The sequence below is a fragment of the Anguilla rostrata genome, chromosome 2 (assembly GCF_018555375.3).
Source record: "Anguilla rostrata isolate EN2019 chromosome 2, ASM1855537v3, whole genome shotgun sequence".
NCBI classification, from domain to species: Eukaryota; Metazoa; Chordata; class Actinopteri; order Anguilliformes; family Anguillidae; genus Anguilla; species Anguilla rostrata.
Window position 1 is genome coordinate 64727070 of NC_057934.1, and position 23992 is coordinate 64751061.

Sequence of the window (23992 nt, forward strand, 5' to 3'; positions counted from 1 at the left end):
CTCATAGAGTACATTCAACTCTTATGAACTACATTCGGTTTCTGTTACAGTTAATTCCACACTGAGATGTTTGCTGTTTACCAGACAGAAGAACGAATGAACAACAAATTTTCCTTATCCTCCTTTAACCCGACAACTCCTTTTTGTCTCCTGTAGGGGACATGAGCCTCTGGCCTTAATTCCAAGAACCATATTTTCTGCTATGCTAAAACCAACACTACAAGGGACATTCAATAAAAACAAAATAAAGAATATTTTTGGAAATCTTTTCATTGTAACATGCTTTCGTCACCCGAGACACTGTTTTAGGTCAAAGGTCTCAGGAGGTTATATCTGATAGGGCCACATGCACGGACCCAAGCATGATTTTCAGTGCTCTGACACAGTGACACGTACCCCAGTTTACTCTGGCCTTACCTTATCAATAACACCTGCTTGTTTCCCACACAGTCACCAATCAGAGCAGGGGAGAACGGTCCAGTAACGGGGAGAGATGGACAAAAAAAAAAGACGAAAGTACAGAAAGACGGACTCAGAAAGACAGGCACGGAGTCACATGTGCTGAGGAGCGACATTTTATCTGTAAAAAAACAAAAAAACCTACGTTACACATTTATCAGTCTGCCTCTCTGGGCACCTGGTTCCGTTAGGGTGTAAAAGCTAAAATGCTGTTCGTTTTACTTCTTTCTTCACTGATTGCCTCAGCGATAGCTGACGAGAAAGGTAAGGCTGACAGTGTATCTCCTTTCACACTGTATCACAGTGTGATCCTTTTTAGGCTATGGGATCCTGTGGTAGGATGGTTGCAATGCCAGACTTACTTTGGCTGTACTGCGGGTTTTAGTGGTTTTAGGTTTTTTGGTCAGGCACTGCTCATGATCTCTGAAGTAAATATTACACCACTGGCTCAATTGAACATTTGACAGAATAAATGTCCCCTGGATTGCTTGAAATTGTGAGCGGTAAATTGGACAAAATAAGGGCATTGTCTAAGAAATATGCAACAGTCCTGTCTTTTGGTTTTCTGTTATTACAATCTTGGTACATCTTTTTTTAGAATTGGAATCTATATGGGTTCTCTAACTTCCTCTCCACTCAGCAGTTTATTTTTAAAAGTTCACTGTCTGTATCTGGTTGGGGGAAAACAAGAGTGAAATTCCTAACTGTGTTCATGTTAGTCAGTCAGGCAGCACATCAGGGGGAGAGATTCACCAAGATGTGTGTGGCGCACCTTATGAAATTGTGTTCACAAAATGTTTTACCTTTTTTTTTTTTTTTTACTGTACTGGATAATGTTGTGACTTAAATTTATAACTTTAGCAGAATAATAAAAAAAGCCTTTCACTATTAACGGCTTCTTTTGCGATGGGGCCAAGTTCTGGATAGACATCCTGATCCTGTAGCTCCAGGGGTTTCCAGGATCAGAGTTCCTAACTCTAATTATTGCATCGGAAAAGTCAATGGCCAAAAATGGCAACAATTAGCAAATTTAAAACAACATAATTCACTGTATGATTATTTAATTATTGTATTATCCTTGCCTCATTATTTGACGACCTGATTTGTTTTCAGTCACTTACACAATCGTCTAGTCATCTTGTAACTTAGCAATTGCAACACTGGTCCTTACGAATGAATATTAATATATGGATCCAGGGAACTTTGCAATGACTCTGTGCCACGAGTTACATGCACAACCTGCATGTTTTTGAAGTGAGTTCACTTTCTGCTCCTGGGCACAAGGTCATTGAATGATGGGGTTCAACAGGATATGGGTACAGTTGTGCCAGAGTAACATCCTCTTGGCAATAATTACTGCTGGAGCCGTGTAACAGTGGCTATTTTCTTCCACCTAATGCACGGTTTACAGTGGGTATCAAAACCTCTTCATTACGTCACGTTACATTACAATCACTTAGCAGGTGCTCCGATCCAGACTGACTGACTTCATTGTGTTATTTTATTTAACAGGGACCATGTCCTTCAGGACTGATGCATCAGAGTTACCTCCACAGCTATTACATTACATTTATTTAGCAGACGATTTTATCCAAAGTGCATATCATAGTCATTGGAACTACTGCAAAACAAAGGTTCGATAAGGTACAGCTATATTTTATCAGTGGTCCCCAGGCATGGAAAAGCATTAGTAAAAATCATAACACTAATAAAGAATTCTTTGCAGTAAAACAAGGAAGAAGTACATTACAAAGAAAGGAAAAGAAAATATTGCACCACAACAATCCATCTGACAAAATTACAATAACCGCACAATATATAAAATACTAATGGCTGCATGTCTGATTTGCCTTGCGCCATTTTTTCAGTTCAGCAGCAAAACAACTAAAGCCAGTGTTGTCTAATATTGCTTGGAACTGAGTTCCAGACCAATGCTGCTTTGACTGAAAAGGCTGAAAAAAGCAGTTGATTTAAACCGTGCTGAAAAGTCACCTCTTGTTGCTGACATTGTCATCCTTCTGTTGTCTTTAGACAGAAAAGACAAAAAATAATGCTGTAATTGTGGTGGGGCAAGATCCTCTATAACTTTAAAAACAAGCTAGCATTTGCATAAACAGAAGTGGAGAACACCAGTGTTACTCTCAGGAATACGAAACATTTGATATCACCAGGAAGGTACAGAAGTCCATTAATAATCAAAAAGTATAATGTTAATCTAACAAATAATAATTTGCATCTTAACTAAAGAAAGTGCCACTAGACAGATAACATATAAATATAACACAGTATATTTATGCTATAAAGCTATAACTATAACTATTTAGCTATAACTAAACAATTATTTTTCTGTAACAGGATATGGAGTCATGCCTCATAATGCTTATATGAATCTCATGTCTGGGCAGGATATGCCACTCCCACTCCCACCCCCCTTTCCATAATGCCTACAACCACACATGAACCACACGTGCAGTGAAATATTATGTTTAACGTATAAAAATACTACCGCAGGTGTTAATTAAGTGTCTTCAAGCACTATTAAGTTCTCTGGTGGCTTTGTGGGTGCAAGAGAAATTTGGGACAGAAAGTAGAGTTAATATGTATATATGAATACCGTATACTATTGATGTTCTCTCTCTGCAGCCAGGGCCCTACCCAAGCTGACCGATGTCGATGCAGTCGAGTCTTTCATTGATGCTGCTGAAGTGGTGGTGATTGGGTTCTTCCAGGTCAGAGATGGGGGAGTTGGGGAGTGGGGGGGGGGGGGGGGGGGGGTGGGGGGGGGTTGGTAACAGGGGGCGGGAGGGCAAATGAAAGGACAGCAGTGTGTGGACTGTGTGTGAGACCAATAACAAGAGTCAGAGCCAGGACTCACCACTGCCAGGCGGGGGCAGGGTGACTGAGAAAAACAAGGGAGCCGGGCAACGTTTAGTGGAAAAAACACTAAGGAAGGGAGATTCTGCGCAGTCGTACGGTGTATTTATGGTCACGGCAGTAACGACGCCGTCTGATTTTTCTTGATGTTTCGTAAAAACCGCAGTTCTGGCAGGGAATGCGTCTGTCTCCTTGGTTGCAGGAGGGTGGGCGTGCGTCCCAGAATGCCGAGCCCTTTGGCCAAACTTCCTGCGCGGGGGTAGAGCGGCGAGAGTTCAGGAAATGAGGGGGCATCTGAGCGACTGCGGGATTGGCAGGAGCTGCAGGGGCTTCTGAAACCACAGCGCACAAGGGAGGGCCGGGGAGGGCAGGGAAAGGAGGGCAGAGGGCTAAAAAGCACCGAATGAGAGACGCATAGGGTAACGCAAGGGACAGGGGACAGATTCGGGCAACACCAGGAGACGGTTAGCATCGGAGTGGGATTCATAAGCAGAATCTGCGCAGAACCGTGCACGTTCTGTGACCCTGCCTTTGCGATATGCTTCCGTTCATTAAGCTCATTGTCTCTTTACCCCTATGCTTGCCTTTGGCATGCGCCCCATCTCTGTGCCTCTCAGGGGGAGGACAGTTTCGGCTATAAGGAGTTTCTGGCGTCCATCTCTGAGGTCAGCCACCTTCCGGTGGCCCTGTGCTCTGAGGTGGAGGTGTGGGCGAAGTACAGCATCACCACCGACACCATCTCCATCTTCAGAAAGGTAGACCTCTCTCCTGCCTCACGCCCCTGGGTGAACCTCGTCACTGTCCTTCCTTTTTTACGTAGCCTATGTTACAATAATGACTGTTTGCCATTTTCATTAGTGCATTCTGTCAGCATTACATTGCATGAGTTGCGTTTATCCGGGCTGACTTGTTCAGCATACAAGACAATGAAAATACATTTTCGTATCATTATAAAACTGAAATAAAAGTACTAACAAATACAATGAAATAAAAATAGGCGAAGAGGACAGCGCTGTCATCCACAGTTGCTACTTTAAGATATTACTGACCTGTGGTACTGTATATGAATCCTGTATGTGTGTGGATGTGTGTGCGTGCATGCATGCATGCGTGTGTGTGTGTTCCTATGATTCCCACAGGCAGACCTGCACCAGGAGAACCTGCAACTCTCTGAAACGAAGAAACTGGACAGTGACGGACTGACACGCTTTTTCCAGATCAATGAACTCCACTACATCACTGAGTACAATCCTGTGGTACTATACCCACATACGGACTCGACACTACATCACTGAGTACAATCCTGTGGTACTGTGTTTACTGACTCAATACTACATCACTGAGTACAATCCTGTGGTACTGTGGTTACTGACTCAATCCTACATCACTGAGTACAATCCTGTGGTACTGTGGTTACTGACTCAATCCTACATCACTGAGTACAATCCTGTGGTGCTGTGCCCACATACTGACTCAACACTATATCAATGAGTACAATCCTGTGGTACTGTGCCCACATACTGACTCAACACTATATCACTGAGTACAATCCTGTGGTACTGTGCCCACATACTGACTCAACACTATATCACTGAGTACAATCCTGTGGTACTGTGCCCACATACTGACTCAACACTATATCACTGAGTACAATCCTGTGGTACTGTGCCCACATACTCACTCAAAACTATATCACTGAGTACAATCCTATGATACTGTGCCTACATACTCACTTGTTACTGCATCACTGAGTTACTATCATATTATTACATTGCATGAATCCATGAATGTTCGGTCCTAATAACCTTTTTTTTTTGTCTCCTCTATCCTAACACCCCCCCCCCTCCACCACTACCACCACCCCCAAAAAAAAAAAGACGGCAGTAGGTCTATTTAACTCCGACGTGAAGACACACCTCCTCCTCTTTGTCAACAGAGGGGCCGCGGACTTCACTGAGCTGAAGGAGAGGCTGGGGGCCCTGGCCCCTGAGTACACGGGCCAGGTCAGTAATGATCTTAATTAGGCCTTTAAAGGCATTAAGCTAAATCTGCTCGCATGGCGCTGACCCGATCCTCGGCCACAGGCCCCTGACACCCAGCTTAATTGATCTGGGTTGAATTTGGTCGTTTAATACTGTATTAGACAGGGCTGGGTTTTATTGGATTAAGCTTAGCTCTCGTTTTAGTGCGCTGTAACTGTACAGCGTGTTCCTGTAATTTTAAAGGATCCTGCTTGTTGTGTTATTAAGCTGTCGTGTGTTCTGTTGTTGTTGTTTTTTTTTCTATTCTGACCCTTGACTCTTCTGAATTATACACACTCGCACACACACATGCGCACGCACACACAAACACACACACATGCACACACATGCACGCACACAAACACAAACACGCCCACGCAAACACACACAGATACTTCACTGTCACTTGGATGCTAATGGAGGTTGTCTGCTGTAGTTCCTGTTTGTGCTGGTAAATGGTGCTTTGAAATCCAACGCCCGTTCCCTCGGCTACTTTGGATTGAAGTCACGTGACCTCCCAAAAGTGGGTATCTATGATGGCAACTCAGACAGGAAGTGGCTGCTGCCCCCAGGAGAGATCTCCACTGAGCGTGTGAGGGAATTCTGTGAATCCTTCCTCAATGGGACACTACAGGTGACAACTGAACACTCATTGTGGAAAGCTTTTTCTTCAGTGATTAAGATTCACTGTCACTAATACTCTTACTTTCTCTAACTGATGATTTCACTCTCTCTCTCTCTCTCTCTCTCTCTCTTTCTTCTTGCACTCTCTTCCCCTTTGGCTTACCTAGTACTGTATCATTAGCTCACTTTTGCATATTTTAATTTATGCACTATTTATTTAAGTAAATGGCCCTTTCCTTAATGACCCTCTCTTACACACCTCTGTCTCTCTCGCTCTCTCTATCACAACTTATGTAAAGTTCTCTTTTGCTGACAGCTAGACAGAAGTATTTGTGCAATAACTCTTCGAGGGCTTATTAGAGCCTAATCACATGAAATGTTGGGACTAAACATTTCGATATTCAAAAAAGCATGCCAAATGTTTATGTGATTTCTCTAATTTAATGCATTCTTCCAGCTCCATAAAAAAAATGTTATTCTATACAAGAAGTAGAATTACCATGTTGCACAGTCTACACCTCAAACTCTGAACATTGTCTCTCAAATATGGCTCCTTTTTTTAGGAACAAGAAGACACGAAACAGGATTCTAAAACTGAGCTGTGAAGCGAATGATGAAATAATAAATTGTGGACTAAATAAAACTGTCTTTATTGTAGTGTGTGTGTGTGTGTGTGTGTGTGTGTGGCCAATGGCCATACATTTTTGTGCGTGCGTTTGCATGTAATGCTTAAGCCTGCCACTGACCACATGCTATTGGTCGGGCAGCTGCTGTGTATTTAGTGTATTGTGCTGGTGTTCCCACTTGCCTGATTACACTGACCACAATGGTCTGACACTTAGGAGAGGGAAAGAAAGAGGGGAAGTGGGTGCTGCTGACAAGGGAGCGAGGGACTTAAAGCGGCTGGAGAAATTTAAGCAAGGGATGGAAAGGGAAACAAAAGGAAAGCTGGTGAAAGGAGATAATTAAGAAAATTAAAATGTGAGGCAGAGGCCTTTTTTTTGCAAAACTGTTTGCAAAAATTGTTGCATAAAAAAACCGAGACACAACAAGTTTAGACTGGCTTTCTAAATTGATAAAATGAAGGGATATTTGAAGCCAAGACAAATTAGGAAAACTAGTAGTGTTTGTCTGCCAAAGGAAACAAGCTTTGAACAAAAAGAATGCCGGCATACACAGGCTAGTGAGAGTCGGAGAAAGAGAGAGAGAAAGTAGAGAAAGGACAATATATTTAAGATAAATAGACATGACTGAGTGTGTGTTTGTGGCCTTGTATTGCAATTAAAGTGGGGACAACATCTGAGAAAATGTCCCACAATTCTGGCCAGTCGAGGCCATTTATCCTACTGAGACTGAAGTGGTAGAGGAGCCCTTTTTTCCTGAAAACAAGAGTAGAATGAAAGCCAGGAGGTGTCCTGACATTTAGCAACCTGTGTGTGTGTGTGTGTGTGTGAGAGAGAGAGAGAGAGAGAGTATCAGTGTGTATGTGTGCATGGCTCGTTTATGCAATGGCTTGTTTATGCATGCATCTGCATGCATACCTGTGAGGGTCTGGGTGTGATGTGCAGTGTATGTGTGCATAAGTGCATGCATACATTTGCATGACAGTCTGTTCGGCCTGGTGTGACTCAGATGGGCCCAAGGAAAGGGGAACTGAAAAGAAAGAGAGAAAGAGCTCTCCCCAAAAAAAAAAAAAAAACGAAAGAAACTGGAAGAGATGCAGCCCGTCTGCAGAACGCCGCTGACAGAACCATAAAAGAACACAAACACACACATCATGACCCTGATCATGTCTAGTACAACACCCACGGTACTGTCTCTCAGCAGGCAGGACACGCCTAAAACTTTTAATGCTCCAAGTGTCTGCTCCTGGTAGCGCTTGTTGTTACATACACGTTGACAGACCGATCTAGATGCAGACACACACGTGCACACACACACACACACACACACTAGAAACGATGAAGGATGAATTGTCAGGACAGCACCGTGATACTGTATTTTCATGTAAACCCATGATTCACAAACGTCTGAATAGTAAACTGAAAATATACCACAAGGCTTTGGAAGTTAAAAACAAGGAAAATTATTGGAAAGAAAAAGACAATGATATCACCAGGAATCTATGAGTATTTCTGCTTTATTACATTATTTAATAAACAGTACTTAAGTATGATTTCATTATAGAGAAACCAGAAAAGGGAGAATGTTGTTTCGTGAAAGTTCTTTAAAAATAGAGAGTACTATGAGGCGGAAATGGTGGGAAGTAAGAGGGGGAGAAAAGGGGGGCATAGTTCTGCAAACCATTGCATTCTAAAAAAAGAAACCCTGTGAAACACACCACACAAACACACACACACCCACATATACACACACACACACACACACACACACAAACACACACACACCCACACACACACACACAAGCACACACACACCCACACACACACACACACACATACATGCTCACATACATGCAAACATACAAGCACAAACACACACACACACACACACACACACACACATACATGCCACACATGCTCACATACAGACAATATGACTCGACCCATATAGAAATATATAAGAACATTTACAGTGGGGTGAAAAATTACAGGAAAAGTTTCTGAGTAAGGTATTGGGCCTCCATGAGCTGTCAGAACAGCTTCAGTGTGCCTTGGCATAGATTCTACTAGTCTCTGGAACTCTACTAGAGGGATGGAACACCATTTCTCTAAAAGATATTCCATCATTTGGAGTTTTGATGATGGTGGTGGATAGCACTGTCTAACACGTTGGTCTGGAATCTCCCATAGGTGTTCAATTGGACTGAGATCTGGTTACTGCGATGGCCGCAGTATATGATACACATCATTTTCATACTCATCAAACCATTCAGTGACCGCTCGTGCCCTGCAGATAGGGGCATTGCCATCCTAGAAAAATGCCCCCCACAGCATGACAGAGTCACTGGACCCCCCTCATTGCAGGGGTCAAACATTCAGGCCTGTACCATTCACTTGATGTTTGCCACACATGCACTCGTCCACTTGTTCAGAATATGGTGAAAGATGACTCATCTGATAATACCACTTTTGTCCACATCGCTGTAGACCAGTGCCTATTGTTTTGCACCACTGAACTCTCAAATTTGCTTTCGTCATTGTAATGAGGGGTTTATGCACTGCAACCCTACAATATAATATCCCTCTCTGTGTGGTAGTCAACGGATTGTTCTTGCTTGTTGATTGTACAATGCGAGTACCCACTGCTGCACAGCACATGCATCTTAAACTATTGCACAATGTTCAGCGTTGTATGTTATACATAGTGAGTCCTTTGTAGGAATTGTGATGCTGATGGTGTTGAAAGCATCTGTATTTGCTTATGACGAAGGCTCCCGTTACACTCTTTCAGAGCGCATATGTGTGCTCATGTTTGTTCTCATTTCAGTTGGGTTGTGTCGGCTTATTTTGAAAGAGATCTGGCTTTGGTGCCTGAGTTCACCTGGCAGCTGCTGCTGGTGTTTACACTGCAGACTCAAATGCCTTTCCCCCCCCCGGTGTCCCCCTTTCTCGTCTTCCCGATGGTCTATGTGAGTATTCGTATATGTCTGTATATTATTTGTGTTCAGATAACTCTGTATTTCACGTCCTATGACCCACATCTGATTTAACTTAACGGATCATAATTTAAGAGTTTGTGGACAAAAAACTAAAACATTTTGGAAAGGTTACATGAACTTGATTTAAATATTATAGCATTAAAACTATAGCATTAAATAATCATGTTCAAAAATCATGCTAAAAGAGACGCATATTTCATAACGGCATTTACAGATGACTGAACATTAGCATAACGTATGCGTCTGACTGAACACAGGCCTTAGAGGAGGGCCTACAGCAGACCTACAGCAGCCTTTTCCGAGGCTCACACTCAAACAGAAATCCCACTCTTCCTCTCGAGCAATCACAGCACTGCAGTTAGCTGACTTTATTCCAAAGCTTGTTAGCTCAGTCCTCCAGGTAGGCCTACGACTAAAACAACATAAAAACAGACTCACTATTCCATTCACCCACCATCTTTCCTATTTATATTTATTTTAGGAAAGGGAGATTTAGCTAACGTCTCTATTAGCCTTTAGAGACACTTCGGCAGTGGAACCATGCATTTACACTATTTTTACTCAGAAATGAGCGCACGATTTCCTCAGGTGGCCCTACTGAGCTGTCCTTGTCACTTTCCACTTTAATTTTCTTAATTCTACTCTGGGAGAACTAGTCTGTCTTTATTTGTCTTCTCGATGATATGATTGTTCTCTGTCGGTTGCTAGTTGTTACACAGTCTCCAGAATATTCTACTAAGAATTATTTACGGCGTGTTCCAGTCACTTGGAGAAACGCTACTCAGGACCCAAAACCTAAATTCAATATAACAAACAAATACAACATGACTAATGTACCTGACTCCTCTCTTGAGGCATAAACAATCACCAGAAATATTGAGATTGAAAGCACACAAATTGATTACGAGTACAGATTTATGTGGTTGATTGGTTGTTCTTAGGTCAGCGGTAACCTATCCGAAATCGTATGACTGACAAAACATACAGAAGTTATTCTTACAGTCAAAACATATGCAGTTATTCTTCACTCAGTTCTGTTGCTCCCTGTGGCAAGCTTCTGTTTTTTAGCAAGTGGGTGAGTGTTTACAGAAACAGCAAAAGACAGAGAGGAGAGAGTGAGCTAATAGTTTTGGCCTGATGGGCAAATAGTGGAAGGGAGGGGAAAGGAAAGAGAGGAAAAAAGAAGAGATGAGAGTAAGGGGTGACAGAATGGAGAGGTATAAAAGCCTGGCTGCAAGGAATAGACGGACTTCTCAGACAGACGGGAGACGTGCAAGAAACGTTAATCAGCAAGAGCCAATACACTTCAACTTTACTCTGAAAGGTACGTAGCCAACACTGGAAAACAGCCATGTACGCAAATAACTATTTACTTCATTTAGAAATGGTCAATACTATTCAACAGCTGCTTTTTAAAAGTAAGAAACTGTCTCAGTTCTCTGTGAAATAGTGTGAGTGTGAGTGTGTTTTGTTAATTCAGTCACTCTAAAACCTGAAGAGGTAATTATGACCTTTTCAGCCATTGCAAGTTTCACTGTCTGTCATAATGAAGGTTGTTCAGTATGCACTGCGTACCTGATGTGAATAACTCCACCTTGTATGTGTGCATGTAGAATAGGCCTACACACCCACACAAACACCATCACAATGAACTACAGCTGGTCACATGGCAGTGTAGAAGAAGGGTAATCTTTAAGGTCCAATTAATTTACTTTGAAGAAAATGTTATTTTTCTGATTGCATGTATTGGTCCTGTGTTGAACAGGCACTGCTAAATAATTTTTTTGAATTCCACGGCAGAACAAGCACTGCAGTGAATGTTTATACCGTGTTCATAATACGTTGACACATGGTTTATTGACGGGGCCTTTATTCAGAGTTACAAAAAACAAAAAGCACGTTTCATTTAGGTCTCATAAAATGGCGACGAGCAATCCAACAGGGCTGTGTCAGAAACACTTGGATGCTGAAAGATAACACTGTGTTCCAATGTGCACTCCAGTGGAGCGCATTGAGGGGTTCGAGGGGGGCGTGTGGGTGCGTACTGTTTCTCTCCCAGCTGTTAGACACGTGTGAAGCTGTAGCATTAGCATTGGCACCTCTCCCTAGCTGAACTCAGGAGTGGCCAGCTCCGCGTCTGGATGGTTATGTAAATGGTAAAAGGACTGCATTTATATAGCGCTTTTATCCAAAGCGCTTTACAATTGATGCCTCTCATTCACCCATTCACACACACACTCACCCACCAACAGTGAAAGGCTGCCATGCAAGGTACCAATCAGCAGGTTGGGAGCAATTAGGAGTTAGGTGTCTTGCTCAGGGACACTTCGACAAGCCCAGGGCGGGGGATCGAACCGGCAACCCTCCGACTGCCAGACAACAGCTCGTACCTCCTGAGCTACGTCACCCCACACTCATGCTGACGATGCTGACGATGACAGTAGGCAGAGAGGGAGATGCCGCAGGAGCGGCCGTCCAGAGCGGAGCCGAGCCGAGCGCGTCGGGCCAAAGGCTACGAACGCGGCGGCTCCTCGCGGCCTGCAGTCCGCTGAGCGGAAGCACCTGGAATGTGCACCATCGCGCTCGATTCCCCAGCATCGGGAGGGGCTGTTCGCACGGGTGTCCGAAGCCTGGCACGGACTCGCAGAGTGTTTCTCTCCATCTCCTATAGCTGACCGTCGGGGGGGGCTTCTGCCTCATTCTGTTTCCATTCCAGCGCTCCCTCGCGACCCAGGCATTTGCTCCACCCTCCTGAAATGATTTTTGGGTTACAGTTGGAAAGGGAGGGCGTGTCTGGGGTGCAGTGGCAGTCAATCTTCATGGTCATGTTTCTTTTCATTTGAATGTCCCTTAACAGGGTCATGGTGGGGGGGAGGGGGGAGTCCATGAAAGCATCTGCTAAGGGATTGTAATTGTAACGGACGGAGTGTAGCACAGTGGGTAAGGAACTAGACTTGTAACCGAAAGGTCGTAGGTTCGATTCCCGGGTAAGGACACTGCCGTTGTACCCTTGAGCAAGGTACTTAACCGAAATTGCTTCAGTATATATCCAGCTGTATAAATGGATACAATGTAAAATGCTATGTAAAAAAGTTGTGTAAGTCGCTCTGGATAAGAGCGTCTGCTAAATGCCTGTAATGTAATGTAATGTAATGCAACATAATATCATGTCCATTCTTTCTGTCTGCCTCTAAGAGGAAATCTCCCTGTGCCCCTGACTTGTTTTGTGAAAGTGACTATTCATTATTATTCATAATGACTGAAATACAGATTGTTGGCTGGACCGCAACAGCGGGGCCAGCCTTATAAACGCGAATGTCTGTGACTGACTGAGTGAGTGATGAAGTTACACCATTGGTCGGCCGAGTTATGAAGTCACACGATTGGTTGGCCAGATCACGTGTGTTAGGTCCAGCCATATACTAGGTTTTAACCTGGTCTTGTTTTGTTATTAAAGGTACAGTAATTATACATGGAAGTTGTATTTCAACACACATGCTATATAGGTGTGACATAATTCTAACTGTCTGTCTATATCTCTCTCTCCCTCACCCCCCCCCCCCCTCTCTCTCTAGTCTACAGGAAGGATGAAGGTTCCTCTGCAGTGCGTCGTGCTGAGTGGCATTCTCGTCCTCTGTCTCTGCTATGGTCTGAATTCCTAAATCTATCATGCTCCTTCATATCATACTCATCATACTCATACATTATTCATTCATTAAAAAACATGCAGGAACCCGATGTGCCACATGTAATACATAAAAAGAAAGGGGTTTTCCATTCAGAGTTCATATTCAGTAATGTCCTAAAATTAGATTTAAACTCCAGTGCGTGGTTTTTTAAGTGAATTAAATGGTAGACCGAGAGTCCAATATAATGTATAGGAAGAATAGCCTTGAATCTAATTTCACTGCATTGCAATGTGTTATTAGTTATGGCTGGCCTTGTTTAGACAAATGCGCCCAGGACGGGGCAGTGCACAGTCAGACATAACCCTAATAGACCGAATGCACGGACTATCTATGAGGCCCCCTGGTGGACTTCCAGCTACAGACAGGCTATGGAAATATGCATTGCAGCAATGGTTTTAAGATAATGTCGTGTGCTTCAGATTTTCCAGAATGGGTTGTAAAGATATCTTATTTTCCTGTCATTTCATTATTTTACAGATTCACAGGAAAGTCGCGAGTCTTTTGAAGGTAAATGATATAACATTTTGTTCATAGCTGTGTAAATAGAATAACTTACACAGACATTCTCATGGGAATAAATACATTCCAATATTGGCTACATGCCGGTCTTAACTATTTTGCACGAACATTTTGTTTGAATTATTTTCACAAAGTGGATTTATATTTGTCTCGATTATAAAAATTCCAGACCTGTTTTTGAGTCCATACCGAGCCAATTCCTTCTTCAACCGTCCAAGACTCCCCACCTACAACAACTACAACTACAGAAGGTAAACTGCACATAATGTGACAATAACTAAAGCTTCTGATAGTGTTAACTACATTGTGTACACACAGGTTACTAAAATTGCCATGATTGTACTCTGACAACATGAACTCAGACTACAAAAATAACTATTTCTGAAGACAATATACAGAAAACAGCAAATGCAACTACAGTACCAATGCCAGCCATGTGTTCATTGTATTCATATTGCATACTAGGGTTACTTTTCATGAACAGTCATTTTATCATTATTCTGTTTTTTAAACCCGTTTCCTCAAAAAGTCTGTTACAATTTTCATCTAGAAGCTCCTGTTTGTCAGTTGAAAATGGAAAAATGGGAGTGCTAAATCCCATTGTTATTAATGGGAGTGTGTGTGTGTGTGTGTGTGTGTGATATATTGACCATGGAGAAGATGCAAAGGGGTTCACACCTATGAGAAGAAATTTAGCCAAATTGGTGATAATGTATGAAGTAATGGCTGAAGAAACATTCCAAACCTTGTCACATGTCTAAGTCTACAATCTAATCACCACCACTATATACAGTACATAATAATGCACTTCTACAAACCACGCTGTAAAAGCGAAAATGACAATAGACATATGGCCATTCATAACTTATGAATTAATACATTTATCTGAATTAATGCATATTTTAATGCAAGAAAATGCATTAGTGATTGAATTAATGATTAAAATTAATGGATTTAAATATTTTAAATGGGAAAAAGGGAAAATGCCCAGAACTGAATATTTCATCAAGCAGAAGAGAAGGATAAGGTGTACTGAATGGAAGAAAAGGGGGAAGAATGTTGATAGAAACTGTCAGAAACTCTTAAAAACAATGAGTGAATAAAAAGAAAGGAGATAGATGCAACACATTTGAAAGTTGCGTTGATGCAACTGCCAATAGTTGCTTCTTTTTCTTTATACATATATTTGAATGAAGTATTCTTCATCTCCTGTCCTTCTCATCCACGTTTCTCTTCTCTCACTTTTTCTCTCTTTGTCAGGTTGATTAAGTCCCCTTGGGAACGACAGTCAGAGATCTGTGAGGATTTCTCTCCGTGCCGCTTCTATGCCCATCGCAATGGATACCAGAAAGCCTATCAAAAATATTTTGGCGCAAGAAATATCAGAATGGCTGGAGTCTGATTTGAAGAGGAAGAGATGGGACAGAGAAGTCTGTTAATTAGCCACCATGTCATATGGCTGTTTCCTATTGTGCTTCTCTTCTTATCACTGGGTTGTATATATTTCATTTTGTTGATTGATTTGGCAATTCAAGAAAGTCTCTCACACCCGAAGAATTACCTACTTATCCCAACTTTTCATATGCACTTAGTTATCAAAATGGGGCTTCTGTCAAAATGCTAGGTTCAGACATTGGAATTTATCAAACCTGCTAAATTCATATTATTTATTTTGTTATATGTATTTCGGTGTGAACCAGTTTGGTAGCCACATAAATCCCAAACTGTTTATTTTCTTGTACAATGTGGTTTTAAATCACCCTCAATCTAATCAATTTTTTATACTTCATGCACTTTTTTTGTTTTTGGTTTTCATGGAAAACGCCTTTGAATATGTAAGAAAAACAAAATGGATGATTCTAGTGAGTTTGAATTCATCACATTTTGTCAACATCTGACCCTACCAACTTCACAAGCTCTTCCGTTTCAATGAAAGCATGAAACTATTTTTCAAAATGAAAAAGATACTACGCAATTATATTTTTATGTTAAGCAGTCTAGTATGCTTCAACAGTACTTTGCACATTAGGCCACTGTGTTCTTCCCCACTGCAGGGTGAATATTACTACACCTGAATATGCTGTAAACTGTCTACTTTATTCTGCACTGTACAATGATTCAGAATGATTCAGAATGTAAAGCAGTGGTTTCTAACCATTTCATATGAAGGTCAGGCAACGTCTGCGGTTGCACATAATGGCTATAAAGAGATTGTGTGGAATGACCAGTAAATTCAATAAACGTGAGCACAAATTTATTCTTGTAAATGTGTAAATTATTGTAAGCAGATATGTGTATAAATAATATTTTCCAAAGCTTCAAATGAAGCAATCAATTCACTAGTGCAATCATAGCAGAACAACGTATTATAACTACAGATGTATATTTTTAATGTATTTTAATATAGAGCATTCATTGTTTTTTTGTATTTACATAGTTTAAATAATGAATCATAGCAATATCCTGAATCTTAACTGCAGAATCCACATTACCTTAAAGCAGAAGGCAAACCCAAGCTATTTATGTGATTACGAAATGTATGTGGTAATATATACAGTACCTTCACAGTTAACATTCCTCCATGCAGTTATAAAATTTAAACAACTTTTAAAATATGTTAAGAAATCAAAGAAAAGAAATCAAAGTAACAGCAACTTCACATTTCCTTTTTGAATGTAGGCTCATTTTCCCAAAAAAATTGTCCCCATATTTGAAAGATATACATGACATAAACAATGAACCAGACAGTCAAATTGCATACCAGGCTGCCAAGACAAACTTCTCTCACCAAGAATAACACTCAGACAGAGGGAAAGAGGTCAACATACTCTACTGTACATCTGAATATTTCATTGCATGGCAGTTAATCTGTTGTTTCTCTGTGAATTGTTCCATTGATCTGGGAAGGTTAAACTACCGGCATCAAGCTGCAGTGAGTGAAACCAAGAAAGAAAGTATATACGTTTTCTTCCTACAATCGATTGTGCCATGTACTTGTTTTAAATGGACTTACATGTGTGTTTCTCAGTGAAACACTTTGTATAACATGCATAATAAATATATACTCACAATTTCCATAAATACATACCAATTGTATACTATTGTACTTATAATGTACGATATACTAAAAATATATGTGGTAGCAGGCATAAATACTTCAAGCATGGGATTAAGCTGCACACGTTGCATGTTTCTGGTTCCTGCTGGGCATAGGAAATGGTTGTGGTTCTACTAGAAAGAGGGAGACCTTAAATTAAAGTGTGTCGCATAATGACATCTGCCTGCGCCTCCTGTCGTTCAATTAGCAGCATATGGTCCGCTTAGCCTGTAGTTTGGGGTTTGTGTGGGAGGGGGAGGAGGGCTGGAACTGGGAAATCTGTATACCGCAAAACACACAGATGTATAATGCAAGTTATTGATGACAAGTGGACCCTTTGCAGAAACAATGACACGCTTGGTATATCTTTCTGGTGCTAGTTAGTTCTTTTCTATTTTAAATATGTTCCAATTTTATTCAACAGATGAGAAAAAAACGAAGCAAGAAAAAAAACCCAATTTAAATTGTGTCAGCATTTCTGTAATCTTATTATTAATATTATTATTGTTGTTGTTGTTATTGTAACAACAACAACAACAACAACAATAATAATAATAACAACAACAATAATAACAATAATAATAATGTATACCAGTTTTATTTAAAAATAAGCATTTCCTATTTGTGGGAAACATAATATAGCAATTGTTAATCAGTGAAGGACAAGAAGTTGCAAACGTGTAAAACTGTGGGCTGCCTAGAAGTTCCTATAACACTGAACATGGCCCTTACTTGACTTACTTTCATAGCACATGCTGTATGTTGGTATACACCACCTCCATTATGCTCATGTCACCCACACCACTAGCTCTCGTTTTATAACATAACATAAATAATAATAATAATAATAATAATAATAATAATAATAATAATAATTCCTTAAATTTATATAGTGTTATTCTCTCCAGCCGGCTACTCAAAGCGCTTTACTGTGATGAGGGGGAAACCACCACCAATTTACATTTACAATGTAATTGGCATGTCTGCATGATTTCTGTAAGCAGAACCCGTGGGTTGCTTACAATGATGGGTGCACGTGTGCTCTTCTGTGTACTTGAGTGAGAGAAAGTGTTTGTGGGTGTATGTCACATGATTCCCTGACCAATCACACACTCAAGCCGGCATGGGGCGCTGAACTATAAACTGAGCAGAAAAGGAAGAGGGCAAAAGAGAAAGAGAGACAGAGAGAGAGAGAAAGAGAGAACAGGGCTCATTCCCATTGCTCATTCAGAAAATCAGAGGAAAACAAGCAGGAAGATGAAGACTCTCTATGTTCTTATCAGCTGCATGTTGATATCTGCCTGTCTGTCCACAGGAGGTAAGCAGGAAAAGGAGGGCGTGCATTTACACACATCAATATCAGTATGACACAGAAGGAGTTACTGTAATAATGGCAGTTGATTTAAAAATGGCAAATAATTTTTTGAAATCAATGATGTGTTTTCTCCTGCAGATATTTCTGATTCTGACCCCGCTCCAGAAACTCCAGCCTCCAATTCAGCCTCTTCCTCAGAATCAGCCTCTTCCTCAGCTTCAGATTCTGCCTCAGATTCAGCCTCTTCCTCAGCTTCAGATTCTGCCTCAGATTCAGCCTCTTCCTCGGCTTCAGATTCTGCCTCAGACTCTTCCTCTGCCTCGGACTCTTCCTCCGCCTCTGACTCTTCAGCTGCTGACACCGCAAGTGCTGAAGGTAAGAGATCTCTGGACCTTGTAGTTACTGTCAGTTCTAGTGCCGGAAACACCCCTGTGATATGACCCGAATTTGCACTGCTGACATAAATGAGACTCTATTTATCTGTGAGTGCAATGCGAATGGCCAGAAGATTTATTTCTGAGAAGCCACCGGCAACATCTGGATATCTGTATGTTACTGTATGCTTGGTTGAGTCTTGGACACATGCATTTATGTGATTATCCTTTAAAATGTGATTTTTGTGGTCTTATAGTTATGCAGGGCTAAAGCGTGCATGTTCGGGTGTGGCAGACGAGCTGTGATTGGATAAAGAAAAGACAGATCTGAATGAAATGAGTGTGAGATGTGCGACCCATGTGCCGTGTGTGTGTCTGCGCTCCAGAGGTTTTTGTGGAGAAGGACCTGGTCTCTGCACTCATGAGGAAGAAGAGAGCAGCACCAGCAAACCTGAGCCCCACGCAGCTGGAGAGGTAAGTCTGTACCCGCTGCATAAGTCCTCATGCCCAGCTGCTGTAATGGACGGTGAGGTGAGAGTGACTGGATTCAGTTTTTAAAGGCAGACATAGCTCAGGGGGTAAGAGCGGTTGTCTGGCAGTCGGAGGGTTGCCGCTTCAATCCCCGTCCTGGGCGTGTCGAAGTGTCCCTAAGCAAGACACCTAACCCCTAACTGCTCTGGTGAATGCGAGGCATCAATTGTAAAGCGCTTTGGATAAAAGCGCTATATAAATGCAGTCCATTTACCATTGACCAAGGCAGGGAGGGTTGTTTTCGGTAGAATTTATGTCATAATTGATGATTCCATTTTCATTGAAGTGCTCTGGAAAATCGTAGATGGAAGCTCTATGTGTTCAAAGGTGTGGTAGTGTAAAGAGTAGTTCGGAATCTGAGCTCGAAACTCTGAGGTTGTGTGCTTGATTCCTGCCAGAGGCACTGTGCCACTTTACTCGTGAGCAATTTGCTTAATCTGAATTGCTTCAGAAATACACAACTGTACACATGGACTACATGCAATAAGAATAGGATTATACACAAAAAGAATATAAGCTGTGTAAATTTCTCTGGATAAAAGCATCTGCTAAATGCCTTAAATGTAAGTATGCGTGATCGTTTGAGCTGAACGTATTCCAAATAGGTTTGATCCATTCAATTATGAATTCATTGTCTGCTATCAACTACATAGAAAATATGCAATTATAAAAACAGAAAGTGTCTGCATACTGTCAATGAATGCAAATATAACACGTTTATTGCTCTTTCTCTCTCTCTCCTTTGCTCTCTCAGTCTGTGATGTGGACCTGGCTTGCGAGCAAATGGCAGAAGCGGTTGGTATCGCCGCTGCCCATACTGCTTACTGTGGGCCAGTCCCCTTCTAGAGGCCAAGCAAATCTCCTTGAAGATGTACTGTACAGACTCTTAAACATGCTTGCTGTTCTTTTCTAACCAAGCATTCCTTCCAAGAGCCTCAGAAAACAGCGGCTCGCTGCCACATCCTTAAAAAGACACCGTAAGTCCAAATAAGCCCGTTGTGTAAAAACCAAGCCTTCGTCTCCTTCCCATCGGACGCCTCACCACAACAGCTCCCAGCACGCTCGTCATGTTTTACCAACACCGCAAGAGAAACGTACTCTTACACTTCGCAATAGAGCCTAGCCTTTTCCCTGCTTTTCTGTCAACCACCCTCTACCGCCTTTACGCCAGATGCTATGGTGTAGGCTTTCGACCCTTGGAAACAAGGGAGGAGAAGGTGGAAGACTGGCTGCTTGAAAATATTTTGAAGAAAAATGTTCCTGTTGAAATATTAGCATTTTTTTTTTTGCTGATGTATCATTGATCGTCATATGTCAATATTAACGTGTTTTTTTGTTTTTTTTTGGTTGTCAGCATATCATTACGTTCTTTAGTAATGTACTAAATACACTTTATTTGAAATACATACTTGTGTCCTGTATCTAGTCTTCTTATTTTTTATTTAAATAAAACAACAACAAAAAAAACTATTTATCATCTACTGTAATCCCACTTTACTGAATCCAATGCTCTGTACAATGTTTTCAACATACATTTTAAATGAACAGAAAAACAGAGGGTGGAGTATAGATTAGCCACATACCAGATGGGAAACTCCCATGATCTACCATTACCTACAGACCAAAAACCAAAATAGTCAAAGGGAAGCACATAAGGCAACAACACAGACCACTTCATGTTGGATGTCTATTCATATACAACTGAACCAATTATGTCACATGACATGCTTTCCCCCCCAACACATGTAGGCTATTTTAATGTATGTGCAAGATGTATCTTGCTCCATATTGCCCTTGGGGGGGGGGGTAATTTCAAAATCACATGAGGTCCCCAGGTAATACTAGTCCTGTGCGAATAGGGCTTTAATTGATTCCAATTAGTCATGCAGCCATATGCATTTAACTGCATTAAAGCACAGAATATAAGCAACAGTTGTTATTTAGACAACACAAATAACACATTTCACTTTATAATGCACTATGTGCAGATCTACAGCCCTAATTCAGCAAATTATTGAGCTAATGATATAATCAAGGTCTGAGGCTGGAATAAAAAACAGCATACACACGGCTCTCCATGGCACTGAGTTTGAGACCACTGCCTTAGGTGTACAGAACTGCAATAAGGTGGCACCATAACTACAAAACCATGAAAAGGAAATGAGCCAAAAGGTCACTGCAGTCAGAGAAACCGGACAATTTGACCTCAAGGTTTTTGTGGTTTAACCAACCAATCTTTAAGGGTACAATCACCTCACCATTTTGTATACTTCTTACCACTAGAGGGCAGACAGGAACAAGTACAAAATGAATGTGACCCAATGTATCTAAAATCTCTTATGCAAACAATCTGTTAATATTCATTTAAGTTAGAATTAGCCAAATAAGTATTTGTGTCAAAGGGCATGTAGATTCCGCAACAACAAATATACTACTTAATCACCACTCGCCCAATTAGCATTAGGTTGCCACATCATTAGAATCTTTGTCCTCAAAAATCCTGTTAAATGAGGAAAGTAAAACCTGTCAGTATTACAGTACCCTTTTTTTTGCGACATCATTGGACAAGGATATTCAGTTCAAAACATTTACTGGAAATGGTTTTTTAATGGTCAGTTACGGAATGTTCAGAATGGGGTCCCATGTACCAATCCATCCTCTAATGACAGTTTGACTATATTTCATGAAAAACAAAATTGCACGGGATCAGCCTTATTTTTCAGGGAGCCATTTCTGGCTTCCGGCTTCTTGGTATATTGCCACTTCCACACCCACCACTCGGGGCATGGCAAGAGTAAAAAGTGGGGTTGTCTATGTGTACAGTATCAAATGCAACATATGTTAGGGAATTCAACTACTTAGATAGGCAAAATGGTGTAGCCAATATAATATTACTGTCTACAGAGAGATGTGAATAGCACATGTCTGATAACAGCCTGCTAGTAAAACTGTATACTATTGTATACCTTCAGATTGCTATCATTGTTCGATTGCTCATGCCTAGGGAAACACTGCTGGTCAGGAAAAGGTCGATGAGCAGAGTGGGACTGTTGATTAAATAGAGTGAAGACAGTACGTCCAAAGTGATGCAATTGTCTTTTAGTTTTCGTTCATGTGTGGGTAAAGTATCATATGTCAGGCCTACTTTTTCTGACATTGCAGTATCTACATATAAAATCTGGCTACAATTTAACAGTTAACAGCCACGTCACTTTCATTCACACCTTCAAGACATCATAAATAGGTAGATATGCCCAAAAACTATCTGGCTAACTGGCTATAAAATCTAGACAGCAAATTGCTATCAGCCAATAACAATTACAGCCAATTACACACATACAAAAATAAACCTTTTTACTCCAAGATCAACCCTTCATGGCAAAACTTCTATACCTATGGTCAGGTTTTGAACGTTTGGTCTTTGAGTGTTTTTCCACCACTGAGACGATGTTTGAAATATGAACTTTAGGTAACTGAGGTGCCATTTTGGTCCCATAAATAAGACAGGCAGCTTCACTGATTCACAGTTTCTTCGGGCAGACTTTTATTACAGCTCATATTTATTCTGGGTTTATTCTTTGTATTGAAGATGTATTTCTTGGTTATAATAAAGACAGTGATGACAAAGGGAAATCATATTATATTATTAATTTTAGAATTATTTCATCCAAATTCCATATTCATGAATACAAATTTGGCTATATAAAACCCTCATTATCTTTGAAAATGAAATCCAGCAATACATAGACAATTTTTTAATTTGAAAAAAAAAAAAACCTGTTAAAACTGAATTTGTGTACCCTCTGAGGTATTTATGTAAATGTATGCCCTGGCTGTTTGTTTCTGTGTTGTTCTGTATGATAAAAGTGCAATAGAAAAAGCACCTTCGTTTCAACAACAACATGTGAGCATAGCTATGCAAGGGCAGAACGTCTTCAGGTAAATTGGTATCAATTAGCCTCTAATCTCTTCTGGTTTTATTATACCCTGTCACTTACAGGTTCTCTGTTCACCAAATCGCATCCCAATGCCTTGGTTTAGTTTAAAAACAATGGCCGAGGCTACCGGAAGAAAAGTAGTTCATTTACTCAATTATATCGGACAATATAGACCAACCGAAATAGAACAATACAGACGGTAAAACCCAATTAAGCATCACTTCAGGATTTCCACACAGTTCCGTAGATTAAGATCAACCGTAAGGGTCCAACTAGGTCCTACAACTTGATAGTGCATTACTGCCCTCCACTGTTCAGATACAGAATGACAAACCCATTAGGCCCGAAGATACAGCCCCAGCGAGCGTAAAAAAAATTCAGCATCCCTTTCTGGATTGTTTGGCCATTCCTTCCCTCCCAAATGGGCAGTGTTTTAACAATAAATGCAGACACATCTAGTTCTGAGATATCTTTAATTAAACAACTGTCTTCCTTGTTCACTATACTTATTACAATCAAACACAGCATTCTTTACTGTTTCCGGACTACCACACTTACATAGTCCATCAGGGGGTTTCCGATTAGCTTTCAACCTCCCCAAACCACAATGGTCCAATTAATTTCACTGATTGAGTTCAGTCTCTACCAGGCTAAACAGATCCTTTCTTGACAGATGTTTTAATTGAATAAAAGTGTCTTCCTCTGTTACCCATTGCCTTTGCCACTCCATCTTCACACTCTTTTCAAATAAAAAAGTGTTATACTCAATTTTTCAAAAAAAAAAAAAAAAAATTACTGACTTGGATATTTTCTGACTGTAGACTTGACAGCTTTATGTGCCATTTAATTTCCTTCCATTCCCCTGTTGACTGGAACCAATAAAAAGGCCACCTCACAACCCATCTTCTCTATTTTATACACAAAAGGTA

The 23992-nt window shown here is 40.9% G+C and overlaps 3 protein-coding genes across 3 annotated transcripts; all 3 read left to right on the plus strand.

Annotated features, from left to right (window-relative positions):
* The first annotated feature begins 508 nt into the window (after positions 1–508).
* On the plus strand, positions 509–6621 carry LOC135249529 (endoplasmic reticulum resident protein 27). Its single transcript, XM_064325144.1, has 7 exons — positions 509–723; positions 3103–3188; positions 3951–4088; positions 4473–4589; positions 5211–5336; positions 5791–5988; positions 6542–6621. The coding sequence occupies exons 1-7, from the start codon at positions 666–668 to the stop codon at positions 6581–6583; spliced, it is 765 nt and encodes a 254-aa protein (XP_064181214.1). The 5' UTR covers positions 509–665; the 3' UTR covers positions 6584–6621.
* Positions 6622–10764: 4143 nt separating this feature from the next.
* On the plus strand, positions 10765–16065 carry mgp (matrix Gla protein). Its single transcript, XM_064323948.1, has 5 exons — positions 10765–10924; positions 13176–13248; positions 13767–13796; positions 13978–14059; positions 15069–16065. Exons 2-5 carry the CDS (start codon positions 13188–13190, stop codon positions 15208–15210), a joined length of 315 nt encoding a protein of 104 aa, XP_064180018.1. The 5' UTR covers positions 10765–10924; positions 13176–13187; the 3' UTR covers positions 15211–16065.
* A 1993-nt stretch (positions 16066–18058) lies between these two features.
* bglapl (bone gamma-carboxyglutamate (gla) protein, like) lies at positions 18059–20531 on the plus strand. The gene is made up of 4 exons (XM_064325145.1): positions 18059–18223; positions 18359–18595; positions 18981–19068; positions 19880–20531. Exons 1-4 carry the CDS (start codon positions 18163–18165, stop codon positions 19884–19886), a joined length of 393 nt encoding a protein of 130 aa, XP_064181215.1. The 5' UTR covers positions 18059–18162; the 3' UTR covers positions 19887–20531.
* The last annotated feature ends 3461 nt before the right edge of the window (positions 20532–23992 follow it).

Excerpts from the sequence above, each read along its gene's own strand:
- bglapl (XM_064325145.1), top strand. The coding sequence starts at position 18,163 with ATGAAGACTCTCTATGTTCTTATCAGCTGCATGTTGATATCTGCCTGT. Across the intron at positions 18,224-18,358 it reads TGCCTGTCTGTCCACAGGAG|ATATTTCTGATTCTGACCCC; the intron begins GTAAGCAGGAAA and ends TTTCTCCTGCAG. Across the intron at positions 18,596-18,980 it reads TGACACCGCAAGTGCTGAAG|AGGTTTTTGTGGAGAAGGAC; the intron begins GTAAGAGATCTC and ends TCTGCGCTCCAG.
- LOC135249529 (XM_064325144.1), top strand. The coding sequence starts at position 666 with ATGCTGTTCGTTTTACTTCTTTCTTCACTGATTGCCTCAGCGATAGCT. Across the intron at positions 3,189-3,950 it reads TGGTGATTGGGTTCTTCCAG|GGGGAGGACAGTTTCGGCTA; the intron begins GTCAGAGATGGG and ends TGTGCCTCTCAG. Across the intron at positions 5,989-6,541 it reads TCCTCAATGGGACACTACAG|GAACAAGAAGACACGAAACA; the intron begins GTGACAACTGAA and ends TCCTTTTTTTAG.
- mgp (XM_064323948.1), top strand. The coding sequence starts at position 13,188 with ATGAAGGTTCCTCTGCAGTGCGTCGTGCTGAGTGGCATTCTCGTCCTC. Across the intron at positions 13,249-13,766 it reads CGTCCTCTGTCTCTGCTATG|ATTCACAGGAAAGTCGCGAG; the intron begins GTCTGAATTCCT and ends ATTATTTTACAG. Across the intron at positions 14,060-15,068 it reads AACAACTACAACTACAGAAG|GTTGATTAAGTCCCCTTGGG; the intron begins GTAAACTGCACA and ends TCTCTTTGTCAG.